General features: G+C 41.7%; 1 protein-coding gene and 1 pseudogene across 2 annotated transcripts in view; both read right to left on the bottom strand.

Annotated features, from left to right (window-relative positions):
* Positions 1-16,039, bottom strand: part of PCDH15 (protocadherin related 15) — a 383,455-nt gene that overhangs the window by 13,994 nt on the left and 353,422 nt on the right. For both annotated transcript variants that reach the window (XM_074155034.1, XM_074155035.1), the window contains exons 28-30: positions 15,107-15,283; positions 11,100-11,318; positions 7,378-7,488 (exon numbers count right to left, since the gene is read on the bottom strand). In XM_074155034.1, the coding sequence (XP_074011135.1) occupies positions 7,378-7,488; positions 11,100-11,318; positions 15,107-15,283 (507 nt within the window). The remainder of the gene's footprint in view (positions 1-7,377; positions 7,489-11,099; positions 11,319-15,106; positions 15,284-16,039) is intronic.
* Positions 1,142-2,545, bottom strand: LOC141469414 (protocadherin-15 pseudogene; annotated as a pseudogene).

The raw sequence follows: 16,039 nt of genomic DNA, 5'->3' as shown, positions 1-16,039 counted from the left end.
TTAAACACAAATATTTTGAATTTTGGCAAAAGACTAAAACAAAACTTGGTAGTGGAATCAAATTAACATTCATTTAAATGCCCAAACTGCTTTTACTTACCATTTTTTTCAAAGGACAAGCTAATTTACTATAATTGACATATTTAATGATTTAGATGACTGTGAGCAAAAAAGCCAGTAAGTAAATCCATATTACATGGATTTTTATAAGTACTTGAAAAATCTTCACTTGGTGACACTAATCAGAGTGACTTTATTACAATTTAAGATAAGCAAGATGTTTCAGCTGTAAAGCTCGTGGCAAATTAGCGTGAAAGATAAAGAGAGACACCAACAACATGCACATGCAAAATTAAAAAAAAAAACCCAAACAAACGCTTTGTACATTGAAGAAATTTACAAAATAAAAACTTTTAACATGCAGTTACAATATAAAAAAAAAAAAAGCAATGGAAGGCAGACCACAGGTAACGGGAGGGAAGACAGCCAGGTTTACTGACAAATCAAGCCAAAATCTTCCTTCTGGCTTGAGATGCGAACAGGAGCTGGAGGAAAGGACGGCGGCGCAGCAGAGCGCTGCCTCGTCTCCCGTGGGACGCCGAACCGCGCTGCTGCCGGAACCCCGGCTCTCCACGGCCCAGCCCGCTTCCCGCCAGCGCGCGATTTCTTTGGCGGCCAATATTTGACAGCGAGATTCCTCCCAGGCGGTACATTTTAGGGGCAAAGCAAGAGATTCCAATTACAGCTGCAGAAAAATCGCTCTGCGTACTGATATCACCTACAGTGAAGGCTGCTCGACGTAAAGCAGTATCAAACCCTCGGCCGCTTATGACCCGTCCTTGGGTAAAAATGGACAGTTTCCCCCAAGTTTTTTTCGGTAAACAGACTAAGAACCAGCATCACAGAACAGTAAGATGTAGCTCTGAGAAAACAGCTTGTAGACTTGTTATACATTACAAATTTCCGAGGGAACAGGAAAGACGATGTCTCTCGATTTGGGATCAGGACTGAAGAAGTAGGTACATACGGCAGAGAAAGGGGAAAAGTCTGAGTTTCTAGAGAGTCGGAGGCAGATACCGTGTGCTGCATTAGAGTCATCTCACTCAGAATGTTACATGCAGAAACCGTCCAGCCACAAATATTACAGTGCCGTTGACTGAGATGGAAAGCGTTTCTCAAGCTCCTCCACAACACAGCTCAAGCTGCCGTTCTGCTGGTTGTGCTCCGCCACAGGTTCTGGGGTCGGCAGCTCTGGTGTCGCAACAGGTTTGAGCTTAGAAACATGCTTGGGCAGAACGTGGTTTTTGTCTATTTGGCTGTACATGTTGGCCACAGACTTTTCGATCGCCGCTAAATTCTGAATGTTTTTAAGAATGCCTTTCAGCTCCCTACGGGGAGGAGGCTCCGGCCCTGTGGCCGGTGGTGGTACAGCTGGCTGTTTGGCAGGGGATTTTGAATGCTTGGCAGGAGAGAGGTGCTGGGTGGGAAGAGGAGATGAAGAAGAAGAAAGAGAAACTGTGGGCAGAGGCGGAGGATGTGGTGGCAACAGAGGAGGGGATGGAAGTGGTGGTGGTGGTGGAGGTGGCAGCAGTGGAGGTGGGGGTGGGGGAATTTTAGGCGGATCTGGAATGCTTTCTATAACTTCTTTGGTCTGAGGAGCTAGAAAACTTTGGCAAACTGTTTTCTTTATCCTAAAAGATGGAGGAGTTGGTTTGCGAGTTGGTGGAGGAGAAAGTTCTTCAGGATAGTCGTGGTGAGTGACTATTAAGGAGGGGACCACGGAGGCCTCCGGTTCAACTACTTCAGCACAAGGTGTTGGAGAGGACAGAGGAGAAGAGAGAAGGCAAGGAGAAGCAACCACACTTTTAGAAGACTGCTCTAGCACGTTCTCTCCTTCCTGGAAACAGATGCTGTGCGTTGGCGATCGGATGGATTTCACGTCTGGAGATCTCACTTGCTTCATTTCCTGCAAAGCCTGCTGCTCAAACTGTCTGGCCTTCTCTTTTACAGTTAATGTGGGGCCACTTATTCTTTGAAATAGTGGACTGCTAATATCAACACCGCTATGCTGATTTTCGGTTCCTCCATTCTCTGCTTTGAGTCTCTCCTGTTGCCACTGAATGGGGTCCATGATAACTGGCCTACTCAGAGAAGCAGGCGCATGTCTCTTAGTAACGTGAGTTGGAATTGTCCACGCACGGTGACTGCCCCCCAAAGAGGCATCTCTCAAGACTAGTCTTGAAGGAGAAAGAGTATCTAGAGTACCGTTTCTTTTCTGTAGAAACTCAGCAGCAGCGGGACTTTGAGTGACACCTTCCACATATAATGGGTTTTGAGTAGTTAATGGGTTCTCATCAGATAAAAAAGTAATGTTACTTGAAGATTTGGGGAGATTATTGTTCAATGATCCATTGATATTAGATTGCTTGTGAGCCTCAATAGCACGGGAAGCAAAGCTGCTTATAACTCTCTGACGGTCTCCTTCTTCTAAGACTGACTTTTTTCCCCTGCTTTGTTGGAAATGGTAGAGAAGAAAAAGACTTGAAAGAAAAGAAGATAATCACATGTGAGGAAACATGCATGGACACAGATACTTATGAGAGAGAAAAAAAAGAACTTATGATATGAATCAGAGCCATTAAATTACTTCTAGCAAGCTACTACTATCCAACAGAAAGATCACATTTACTAGACTACTGGGCAAGACATTTACTTTTACATCTTCTTTAAGCGAGAAGGACTTGAGGAGGAGGAAGAAGAATTAAAACAAGTTTTCAGCTACTCAGCAAGTTCAAAAATAAGTCAACCTCTTTAAAAAAAAACAACCAACCTTAGATTTCAAAAGTCTCAGTCAATACTGTACCCTATCTCCCCAATGACACAAAACATCAATGTTACATATTTATGTGAACCAATTTCTCTGTGAGACAATATGGACTCATGGTATGTATACACATATACACATATGTATACATATACGTATGTATGTATGTATAACCGTGTCTCCATCATTCAAATGGCAGTGGCACTGCCCCGCACACAGCCAACACAGGATATTCACAGGCATTTTTACATTAAACCTATTCTATAATAATTGTGCATCTAAACTCCGCTATTCTATAAAACACAGGTCAGACTCAGACTCAGACCATTCTCTTCACGCTGATTCTTAAAGCATTACCAAGCTGGGCATTGTTTCTTGCATTTATGATACGCATATTGACACAGAAGTATCGATATGTGTATGAATTTCATCTCTGTACCACGTTAAATCAAATGAAAAAACCCCGCAGGTGGATTACAATGAATTTTGACACCAAAAGTAGGAGGTTTCACCATTTTCTGGAATTTGTCTAGCACCTCCAAGTGCCTCATTAATCTGCCTTCCTCAAATATTTTTAATACCACAAACTTCTGAGCAGATTTTAAGATAAACAGCGTTTAAAAATCAATATCCCTGAACTGCCTGCTAGAAAAGTGGGCCCTTAGAGCCCTATTTTTAATACTGCTCACCTGAGGCTGAAAATAAATTTATTTCCCCCCAACCTGTGACAAATTTAAGACATTGGCCAATGTCAGATAGAGCTATAAACAAACCCCTTACCCTTTCAAAGAGAGGATTACCCTCAGCAGCGATGACCATTGCTGCCGTACACAAATTCATTGTAACTAAACAGACGTGCTCCCTAGCATGGGGATGCCAAAAAAAAAAACCCAAACAAAGAAACAGTATTAAAAAGGACACCTACTCTAAAAAGCTCTGAAATATTAAATATATCTGTAAGACGGGTGATGGCATAAGGGAACATTGTGGTAGGAACGGGGTATAAAGACTGTATTCCACTTCTGTGCAATTCACTTCTAGCTTCGCTACCTCTGACTAATGCCGGTCCTCCACGTTTTGAATGTCTTACTTAAAACCTTCTATTTTCTGCAGTTCAGCAACTGCAGCTAAAGTATAGCAGGGGTAGCAACGACTTCTGCACACACAAATCAAAATACCGTATAAAACTGTTTTTAGTCATGTAGAGTGTTCCAATACTTTCAAAAAACCTCAGTTAAAAATTCCAAGTCTTGTCTCCACCAAGATGTGAGTCATATTCTTTAGAATTTCAATAAAAAAGGGTTAGGCTTTATTAACAAAGGAATAGGGGGAAAATTACATTCTCCATGATTACATGGATGTTGGAAGACAAAGTTTTAGATCTCATAGTCAGATTGTTCCATCTTTTTTGGCGGTGTTTTTTCGTATCTCAGAAAATATTACCAAATCTAAATAATGGAAATTTAACCTCTGGTGGTTAAATATTCTCTAGCAAAAACAGAAAAGAAACTTAAATAACTAGATACTGGACAGAAGTTAATTAAGAGAAATTAAATCTCCTCCAAGTTATCTAATATATAGAAGTCCCCTGAAAGCCCTGAAACACATTTGCTTCTTAACTTCTGTTTCTTGTTTTGACTGGGAGATCACCCAGGCAGAGGAACTAGAGCTTCCCAATGGCCACAGGGACCTGAGCGGACGGATGAGAAGAATCACTGCAGGGATCACTCTCCCATCTCCAAATAACACCCAGCAAAGCCACGAAGGGGTTATGCCAGTGAATGAACTCTCCCCAAGTGCTGCAGCTCTCCAAAAAACAGTATGCCTTTGGGCAGAATATAGCTGTATGAAAAATAATTGACTTCACGCTAATAATAAACTAATTCCTCATGCTAAAGCAGCATACTTTGAGGTTGGTTAAGCACCCTCGATCTCTTTAGAGGCGAGAGAAATAAATGATTCTGAACTTGAAGGAAACCCTCCAGCAGAAGGCTCATGCAGGATGACGTAACCTTTCTGCTACTGGAACACATCATTTCAAAAGCTTCGCAGTTCCTTCCTCGCTTCAAAGGCTGGCTGTCGAGGATGAGGTTATCCTCCCATCTTTTTCTGTTTATGTATAGGTATTTTAATCAACGAGAAACATCAAGTCACCAGTTTGAAGCATATTTCTGTAAATTGAAAAAAAAAGTACTTGCCTTGCAAGGAATTGTAAATAGCAGACAAGAAAGATTTTCCTTGCAACCGATTGTGAGATCTTCAGTCCATGAACTGAAAGCAAACCTCTGTGGAAGCTCTCAGCGATGGTTCTGTTTGGTTTTTCTAAGGTAATGGGAATATTTGGCTTTTGAAATAATACCATTCAAGTTCAGCAATCATACTTCATCTCTGCTTCCAAGAAAAGGATAAAGAAGCACAGAAGTATTGAAACTTCAGAGTAAATGTCTTTCCTGCACTTGATCAATGGACAACTAAAATATGAGTTACAGACTGCAAGGTTTAATGGGAAATACTGAAAGGAAAATTAACCAGCATTTCTACTAGCTACAAATATTAAGACAATGAAATGAGTTTACTTACTGATGCCTATGTATCCAAAGACAGAGAAAAATGAAAATTATGAGACAAGGCAGATTTAAAACTACAGAGCTTTGTCGCAGTTCCATTTCATTTGCTATCAACACCAAATTAAGAAAACAAGACACAAGGCAGCACCACAAATGAAAGATGACTGTCTTAGGAAAAGACAGAAAATACTTTACTAAAATTCATGAAAAATGTTAATAAATGGTATTTCCCAAATAGTAATTTCCTAAGGTATAACAGTGCTTTGAAATCAAATATTTGATAGAAAAAAAAAAGATAATTTGTAATTATTTTCATTGAAGTATGTTATTTTCTTTAAAATCCCAAAGATTTTACTAGGTTATGTTTAATCAGTTCCTTAGCATGATGGATATATCTTAGCTGTATGCAAAGACATCTAAGAGAAAATATTCCAAATATGGCATCTTTTTTTTGTGTGCAATAAAGCCTATTTTTAGTCAAAATGAATATAAATCTAAGCCTCAAAGTCAATACTGCAAACCTGTAAATTTGCACCCGTATGTTGCAGTACTAAATATCAAAAGCTCTTTGCAGGCAAACCCCAGCAGAACAGGCTTGTTCTGGGTTGGGCATAAGGTACTCGTCACTACAAATGGCAGGTCCGTCCACTGGGATATCCAGTTCCCACAGATAATCAGCTCGGTATCACTGCCAGTAAAATTAGTAGAAGCGAGTCATTAATTTCAGTAGAAATTTAGTTAAATGCAAAAGGAACAGGATATTTTTTTTTTTCCAGCAGGGCACCTCGCTGCATGTGTAAGCGTGTACAGCTGTGCACTCACGTGCTTCACAAGCAGAAGCGCTCACATTCAAAAACACGGCTACATGCTTCTGTCAAACATACGTTTTTCCTCCCTTCCTGCTCAAGCAGCAGCACTTCACAAAGGCAAAAGGCCTGGGAGGAAATTCAGCGGTTTGGAGAAGCTATTCTCACCTCAAGGATAGCTCCTCTATTTATACAGAAAAGCTCAAGCTCTGGAATTATTTCAAACAGAGACTGCACTCAGATGGCCAAGAGTTAAATCAGCAGTGATACGCTCTGCTACGCCTCCTTAAATTTTATAAACTCGATCACAGCATCTGGAAAATTCCAACTTTCTGAGAAAAACAAATACTGCTTGAAAATAGAGCAGAAGCTGGGCAATCCTCAGCTACAGCAGCTCTCTCTCTACCTGCCTCCAAACCTATTATTAATGCTACACTCTTCAGCGCTACTTGGCTTTAAAATACAAACATAGATGAGAAAGTGTGGCAAGCTTATCAACAAACCCCCCCAGTATGATACAAATGTTAATTGGCTATTCTCTGCTGTAATATTTTCATACCAAGAGTTAAATTGTTACTGGAGTCCATAAACTTCAGATTTGCAGAAGCATGAAAAGGCAGGCATCTCTGCGATATTATTATTTTACGGGCATATAAGAGGTAAAAGATATATTCATTGAACTGCAAGTGGCTTCTCTATTTTGATAGCTCCTTTATCTTTAATTTCAATATTCCAACAGTTTCAAAGTTAGAACAAAAACCCTCTCACTTTACGCAACGGAGTATTTCTTACTATAGCAAATGAGGACTTTGGGGCAGCAGCTTCACGGGCTGCGTTTTGCCAACAGCTTTACAAACTGGGGCACGCTGGCCTGGCTTTGCAAAGGCACTAAAGGAGCCCAGTCCTGGCTCACCCTGGTCTCAACGGCCAACTTAAAACCTTTTAGAGATGCCCCCATGCACTACAAGAAATCCCCACTGGCAGGTAAAACTGGTTTGTTTCTCCTTACGGAGTCATCCTATTTATTTTCTGGATGTTTGAGAGCCCCAAGAAGCTGGGGAAAAACCCCTTCGGGAAGCACCGTGTTTTTGACACAGACTGCATGAAGTGGTGTCGCTGGGAAGTGAATCGCGGCTTTGGTCGCTATCAATTTTACGGATGTATCACAAGGAATACTCACATGGTGCTGTCGCCAAGCTCTTCATAGAGGTTATTGGCAGCGGCGCTTGCTGGTTTGCCTGCTGGTAAGGCCATCTGGATTCTCGCAGTCTTTGCACATTCAGCCTGTCGCCTTTGGTAAGCCGCGGAGGGAAGGAGAAATACTCATTAGAAACACTCTATACACTAACAGAAGCCGAGATGTCAAGTTATCTATGCTTTTTCCTGCAGTTTTCAAAACATCCTTGTGTTTTGTCGTCTTCAAAGAAAAGCAATAACGTGATAATCTTTTCCCTGGCTGTTTCAGCTCTCGTATTGTTCTCTCTTGGTGGAATCCCAGAGCTCCCCAGGACAGAAAGCACCTGCCCAAAGAAGGTATTTCCCAGGAAATAATGTATGCTCTAGCTTTGACATTACTCTCATTAGGAGGTTTATCTGTTCTGGCTGCCCAAGACTAACAGTGCAGAGAGTAAGCTCTTCGTCAAGTGCTTCATTCAACTGCCAAGAAACTGTAATTTTAAACACAAAAAAACTCTCTGGCAAAGTTTATCACTTACAACTCCTTTCCCATTAGAGCTGGCTGGGAAATTTCTGTCTCTATGAACAGTTTTCCTGAAAAAATGATTTTTACTATGAAACAAATTTCTATCTAGAAAACAAAGCCCTGGTACGCGTAACTTGGGAAGCGGCACCGAGATGTCAGGACTGCTCTGCCTCGCTCCGCTTTTGACGGCGGTCGATACCTGATCGTTTGTAGGGAGGTCTCTCTATGCACTCTCGCCTGACACGCACTTGCTTGGCTTGAGGAATACCACACACAGGGAAATATCTACTTTTTTTCTCTGCAGGAAATAAGCAATGTCCTGAACCACAGCATCTTCATGCAATAATAGCATGCGATAATAACATACACCCAGTAGCCACAGAAGGAACTTTTAACCTTGCCATACAGGGTGTTCAGGAACAAGCTGGAGTACGGAAAGTAATGAAAAAATACTGGCAGTATTCCTGCGCACACTGTTAGAAACAGCTGAAAATAAGTACTTACTCTTTGAATCTGTTTCGTTATGCAAAAAAAAAAAAGATAAAGAGATAAAAAGGAAGGTTAAATGAATTCTGTTTTCAATAATTATCCTAAACAGTGAACCTAATAGGAGTAATAAACTAGGTGCTACTTAATTATTCCACACATAAAATTACCGAATTGATGACATGTCTAAAGATTCATAATTTCCAGAGCTGAAGAGTTGTTAGCTGCTATTTGAGGAACAATTCCGCAGTCAGCATAAACATGAACTACAGTGGGGAAAACTGCTTGGGGCTTACAGGAAACAACACACGCAGAGGAGAGTGAGACGTCAAAATGTGAATGCATCTCCTGAAATTTCTTTAACAGGTGGACTATCAGGGGGGCATTTTTAGAACCGTTTTCTCATTTTAACATGCTTCAAGAATGCTATAGAAAATACCCTCTATAGTGAAGAAGTATGATTTTTGGTTTTATTTAGAAGATACCAGTCTTTTGTGATTAGCAATAATGTATTATTTATAGTTACCTTATGAGGTTGTACTGGACATGTATGGGAATGCACTCTACATTTCACAGACACTATTTAATAGAAAAGAATAATGATAGTTTCAGGCTTGCTTACAAGTCATAAAAGTAGGCACTGAGCTGCAATTTAACAGTGATAATTTTATAAATTAAATGAGTTTTCAGTAACTATCATTTTTACAAAACCTAGTAAGCTTATCACTGGATCTGGAAAGCACTGAAAAATGGACCTACTGCACGTGAAAAGTTTTAACAGTGAGAAAAATCTTAATATTTCCATTATATGTGCTGTGAGTATGACAGTTACATTTATGCCATTATAATCTCCACCCTCAGTGCCAGACTGGAGCATCTACTTTGCCAGAATGTTATCAGGAAGAGCACCGAAACTGCCTTTGAAAAGGAGAAAAAAAAGCTGTAATGCAATAACAAACCGTAAGGCTCAGGATAGCTTTTGGTGTTGGTATTAACACTAAAATTCCTTTTATTTTCTTTGGCACTCTTCAGTGATATATTTTTCATAAAAGTACAGTTTATTCACATTGGTCTGCTACAAATCCAAGTCATGCTTCTAGACAACAAAAATGTGATTTTTTGATGAAATGAAGCTAAAGCTCTTAAAAGAGACTGATAATCTTTTGATTAACAGATGTCAAGGAAAAATAGTGCTGTCAGATTTCTTAAAGAAACTGGCAATTCAGATAACAACAACAATAACTAATTGTAGGTTTGAGACAGACTGTCAGCCTAATGGCGCAGAAGTTTATCCAGCTCTTTCAAACTCCTTTAAAATTCTTATTCCTTTGGCCCAAATTGTTTGGAGAAATTGGGATGTAAATATAATCCAAAGAATGTGCAGTAGCCATCAAGAAATGGCTATCCTGGGCAATTTTTGTGATGTCAGTACAGAGAGAGCTCTCAGGCAGGCTGCTGTTTTTTCAGGTAGGATATGCTTTTCAAATGATGACTAACATCGTGCTTTGCTAACTCCTCACTGAAAGGAAAAATGCACAGTTTAAATCTCACCTGGCGTATTGTACCACCTCTATTGTGGCATTCAGATCGTAATTGCTTTACTGTAACACGTGTCTACCAGCTCCTCCATGCCCTCCCCCAGACTGATGCAACACTGCAGCAGGAGCCTGCAGAGGCTTCACTGCCCGCAACACAACACAAAACCAAACAAAAATCCAGCAGGGCTCAGGGAACTCCTTCCTACATGGTCCCGTGGAGCAGAGGTTTTCCATGATAAGGACATACTACATTCCAGCTACTTCACCAATTTTAAAATGAAGCTAGAAAGATGTGGAGGTACAGACCGATATATACAGAAGTTGAATATAGCCATTTACTGGGGAAGATGCACAGAATTATTTCTATTTTGATTCTGTAATAATTGGTAATTCTTTGAGTGCTCACAGCACGCACATAGAATTAGAGATCTTTCATGAGAAGAAATTAAAGAATAAATATACAGCCTTTAAGTCCAACTACATTGATTTTAAATATGAGTGGACCTGAAAAGGCTTAGTTCAGAAGAACTTGTTAGTGATGTTGATTCTTTAATTAGTCTATTAGCCCAATTACATAAACCTCTTGAGTCTGTGAGAGGCGAGTGGAAATATCAAGAAGGTTCTCTATGGTGTATGCTACTGTAGATAGTGCTAAAATGGCACAAAATCAATTCTTCATGAAACATTTGCAATTAAGAAGCATACAGCTAGGGAAAAAAAGTAACTATGGGTATTTTAGGACTTAAACAAACAAAAAGTTGCATCCTCTTATTTGGTCCAAGCTACACAATTTTATTTTTGATTAGTTTATTGAAACAGCACCTTTTTCCTCTTTTATTTTTTTTTTCTTTTTCCTGGCATGGAATTCAGCTCTGAATCTACGCTTGCATTTCAGACTTCTGGCTTTTGATCTTGTGTTTTGGCACGTATTCTAAAACAGTTACTGCACCACAGCTTTAGAAAGACAGCAAGATGGGCTTCCCGTGCATCTTCTCTTTTCCTGCATGGCCCACATCCAGCACTGACCAACTCTTGCGGTGAGGGGGAAATTAAAAATACCCCCCTGTATAATAACCTCCTTGCAATGAAGGGTAATTTTCAAAGCAGTTCTGCTAAGAAATGTAGCATCCCTACTACAAGGTTGCTACCAGGAAAAGGAGGAGGAGGAATACTTACTGTCTGTAGCTGACCATAACTATTAAAATAGCTGGCATACAGCAGAGGATGATAATGACGGCCAGAGCCAGTAACGCGCCTTCGGTGTAGCCGACGGCTTGCGCCTGCTTCTTGACGTTCGCCACCACGTCTGGGGTGCGGATCTCCAGGATGCGTCCCCCCTGCCCCAGGTACGGCTGAAACTCTTTATTGATATCCAGCAGTTTGCCATCCAGGAACCTTCAATGTCACAAAAGAAAACTGTTACAGCCAAGTTCATTAACTGTGTTTGAATTACTGCATAGCTGGATTAATAACTGCGGTCTGATAAAGCACATACCTCCTCTTTATGTGCTTAAGAATATTAGTAATTCCCCATAATCCCTATGTCAGTGATAACTCCAATGTACTCAATACCAGAACACAGTTCAAACACTGAAAAGGTGAGGTGAGCCGAACCTTATCCTCATTTCCAGGGAGAAAAGTTCTCCGTGTCATTGAGAGCAGCACGGCAAACTGCTTGCTTTGTGCTTTTTCCTTCAGCGGTCCTTCCCTTTGTATTAGCATGCTCTGCTGAGATTCTGTCCCGGTTTCAGGTAAAATAGAACCAACTTTGTGTTCAGTAATTTTACTTCTTAGCTCAGCCTCTTCCAACCCTCTGAAATTAGCAGGACATTGAGGAGAAAACTGCTCGCTCTCACAGTGATCAGACCAATGTTTGTACTTCATGCCAAGGAACGGTGTGCAGAGAGGCTCCTGCTTAGACTTATTGCTGTAACAGCCAAGGTCAGCTCATTTCGTTATTTGCCCCGTTGGAGGGTCGGAAACGGAAAAGCGTAGAGGAGTCCCCCCTGTGGGGAGGAGGGGACAGGAGAGGTGACCCAAACCTGACCAACAGGGTATTCCATCCCATCTGCCCCATGCTCAGTGTAAAAGCTGAGGGATCAAAGGGTCAGCCTCTCTCTCTTCAGTGGCCAACAGGACCCTGTCCGTTCATCTGCCTTTGATCCCGATCCGTGTGTTCTTGACTCCAGAGCCGGAACCCAGTTCCCATCCATTACTGAGTCCAGACTGGGACTTCCCCAGTGCCTGCCGGTGATGTGACTGTCATCCTGGAAGCTTGATATGGTTTTGTATATATTGCATCTATTTCATTATTTCTTTTTTTTTTTATTATTTTAATATTAATTCTTCATTAAAGTAGTTCAGTTCATTCTAAACTTCTGAATCTCCTTATTTCTTCCTCTCCTCTCTTTTGGCGGGGGGGAAGGGCTATCTGTCAGTCTGGTTTTGGTCAATTCGGCTGAAACCATAACATATTCACAACTAATTCCTTGATTTCTTCCGCAAAACATTTTCTGGGTATTTGAGCAAAAATCCCTTTTCGCAGCTTAAAGCCCCGCAATGATGGTTCGCAAGACACGGACAGAGCTCCAATTCTTTTGTTGTACACTAGATGTCACTGGTGCATATTACATGTCCTCTGAGTTGGCAAAAGCATTCAGGTAGGAGGACAGCATTAAATCTCTGGAAGACTTTAACAATCTCTCAGTTAAAATTCTGTTAGCATTTTCTTGACAAACCCTATTTTAACAGGTTTGTAACTCAACCGTGCACATTTGCTCCATGATGAAACATGACACATTGTGCAAAAGATTCAGACGGGGTAAGCATTTTATTTTTAATGGTGGACATTTTCCATTTAACATAGGCAGGAGGAATTTTCTGGATTCAAATGTTTTTTATGCTCCAATAAATCAAACCCTCTTTCATATAAAAGATAAAAAAGAAGGCTGATCGTTTCAGTCTGTAAAAGTATCTAAGTGGCCTCAAAGTCTTTCAGGAGTTTGTGGCAGAGGGAGAAAACAACAAAGCACAGACCTATTTTCCTGCATAGCCAGACAGATTCTTGCCTAATAAAAATGTCAGGTAATCAGTCACAACAGTCCTAAGGAAAACTATGAATCTCTTGTTGCATATCAGTCTTACGAAGTACAGAATAGGGAAAAATCAGCATATCTTGAGAGACATATGGGTTTTCCCCAGCTGGCAGTGAGGAACACAGCGCGGCTGTTACGTCCATGACTCCTAAATCATGTCTTTGTTTTCCAGCCAAACAATTTGCTTGAATGCAAATACGTGGGATTGGGCTACGTGTTTGGGTCTCCTGGGTGTGAGGCAGCCCATTCAAAACAGCCTGGTAGCCAGTATGGCACAGTCTGTGCACGTGCCATTGCTGCACACATCAGCAGTGATCACCACACCCAGAGCACACCGCGTGTCCTTCTGTCTCTCCATTTCATAAACGACCGTTGGACGTGACCTGACATACTGGAGGGACATTTTCATTAATCACTGGAGGTGATTACAGGAGCCTCAAATGTTAGGCTTAGAATCACAGAATCATAGAATTGCTGAGGTTGGGAGGGACCTTTCAGATCATCTAGTCCAACCATCAACCGAACTCTGATAAAATCATCACTAAACCATGTCTCTAAGCACTAGGTCAACCCGGCTTTTAAATCCCTCCAGGGATGGTGCCTCAACCCCTTCCCTGGGCAGCCCATTCCAAGGCTTCATAACCCTTTCCCTGTCAACATTTTTCCTAAGATCCAATCTGAACCTCCCCTGGCGCAACTTGAGGCCATTTCCTCTTGTCCCATCGCCTGGGACTTGGGAGAAGAGACTGACCCCCACCTCTCTACACCCTGTCCCCCTGTGGGGAGGAGGGGACAGGAGAGGTGACCCAAACCTGACCAACAGGGTATTCCATCCCATCTGCCCCATGCTCAGTGTAAAAGCTGAGGGATCAAAGGGTCAGCCTCTCTCACTTCAGTGGCCAACAGGACCCTGTCTGTTCATCTGCCTTTGATCCCGATCCGTGTGTTCCTGACTCCAGAGCTGGAACCCAGTTCCCATCCGTCGCTGAGTCCAGACTGGGACTTCCCCAGTGCCTACCGGTGACGTCATCCTGGGAGCTTGATACGGTTTTGTATATACTGTATCTATTTCATTATTTCCTTTTAATTTTATTATTAATATTCCACTAAAGTAGTTTACTTCCTTCTAAACTTGAAAATCTCTTTATCTCTCCTCCCTTTCTCCTGGGAGCGAAAGGTGGGGGGAGAGCATCTGTCACCATCGTAGGCCAATTCGGCCTAAATTACAACACCATGTAAAGAGATTACCTTAATTTCATTCCCTTGCCCAGGTAATCTTTGGTTTCTCTTCTTATGCAGGCTGGCCCCCATAGCAGTCGCTGGCCAGAGTAACATCCCACTGGAGCTCAGCTAAGGTGCAGAAACCCAGGCCCCCTATCAAACCAGAGCTAGCCCATTCCCTGGCAACACACTCGGAGTAGAATCAGTCAATGAAAAGCCGTCTCTTTTGTTTCACGTGACGCTTGAATTTAACTGCTAATTTGGAAATCAATTGAAAAGGCAAAACAACATCAAATTATGAATATAAGTAGCCTGTCTACTGCTGTTCACCATCTCCTCTAGCTGGACATGGTGGGATGGATGCTCAGCCCACTGAGCACTACTGGTTTCTTGCATGTAGGTGTACACCTGGGTCATGCCCCGATGTCCACGCTTCAGACTAGGTGCACACCATCCTTCTTCCTTCCCCTTCCCTTTCTTCTCCTTTGGTTTCCACAAAAATGAAAAAATGGAAACTGCAGAAGGTCAACAACTGGAGCACCAAAGCCCTTGCTTGGAGGTCACAGAGAAGTTTCGGTACATAGCAAGGACACTCCTTCAGGAGAATTCAAACTGGAAGCTCCTCCACAGGAGGTGACAATGTCGAAATCATGTGTACTGGGGCCACTCAGCTCAAGGGACTGGACTGAACCTAGTAAGGTTGTAAACTCCCAAACTGCACATAGGGTAGTATAGGGGCACGCACCAACTGCTTCAATAGATTTTCTTCTGTTCCTGTTGGGTTGAATCACTTGCTAACAGAGACAGACCAACAGGCTTCCAAACAGTCCATAGAAATATAGGAAGAGCAACAAATAATGTACTTACTTAAAAAGTTCGTTCCTCATTATAGCTCTATTTGTTTGTGGGTCAATCGCGTAGACCATGAGGTCAGACTTGGTGTAATCCTCTTCAGAGTAGCCATCCCCAAACCGCCGTGCGCCGATGGATTCCACCACGACCGTTGCACCGGGAATCTGATCTTGGACATAGCGTTCCAAAATCCTAAAGATGAGATGGAGCCAGAAAGCTGCAGTGATAAATTTCAGCTGATCAAGATTGACAACAGCCCAAACAAGATACTAACAGACAAAAACCACAGGCTTAGAAGGATGGTAACCTTCAGAGCACTCTAAAAAAATCTCTGCTCCAATATAACCTCTTAAATGCTGAACTCTTGGGAAAAGCTTAGCAGTGTTAGGAGAGGTCACCAGAAATAGCTTCCTTAAGTCTACCTCTTTGTATTTATGACACCAGTTTTAAATGGCTCATGGGAAACACCATCTATATTTCACAAAAAAACCACCCTGTCATCCTTTTATTAAGCTGTATGATTTCAGAAGTCTTCAATTCCAGCCTCACACAGGGTGCATACAATAAATTCTCACCCACAGAAACAACTACTTAACTGCTTTCGGTGGGATATTTCATCTGGCCCACCAGCGTAGCACAACATACCAGGTGCCAGAACACCTGCTACTCCAAAAGGCATGAGCAAGTTTTACAGCCATAAGAAAGTTGGAATATTGAGCTGACACATTTGCCACAGGAAAAAAATAAAATAAATTTCAGAAGCTCTACAAGCAGGCGAAAGATAGGTTGATGGAATTCAGCAGCAGCTATGCCTGAGATAACAAGGGCATAACAACAATAAACCCAAACAAATCCCTTCTTTTTCCGAAGAGAAGGCTTCATTACAAGCTGCCAAAGCACGGAATGGCACACTCTGCATATAAGTATATGAATCGCAATGTGTCAATA

This window comes from Numenius arquata, chromosome 10 (assembly GCF_964106895.1).
Source record: "Numenius arquata chromosome 10, bNumArq3.hap1.1, whole genome shotgun sequence".
NCBI lineage: Eukaryota > Metazoa > Chordata > Aves > Charadriiformes > Scolopacidae > Numenius > Numenius arquata.
The sequence above is the reverse complement of the archived record's forward strand: the minus strand, read 5'-3'. Positions and strand labels throughout refer to the sequence as shown.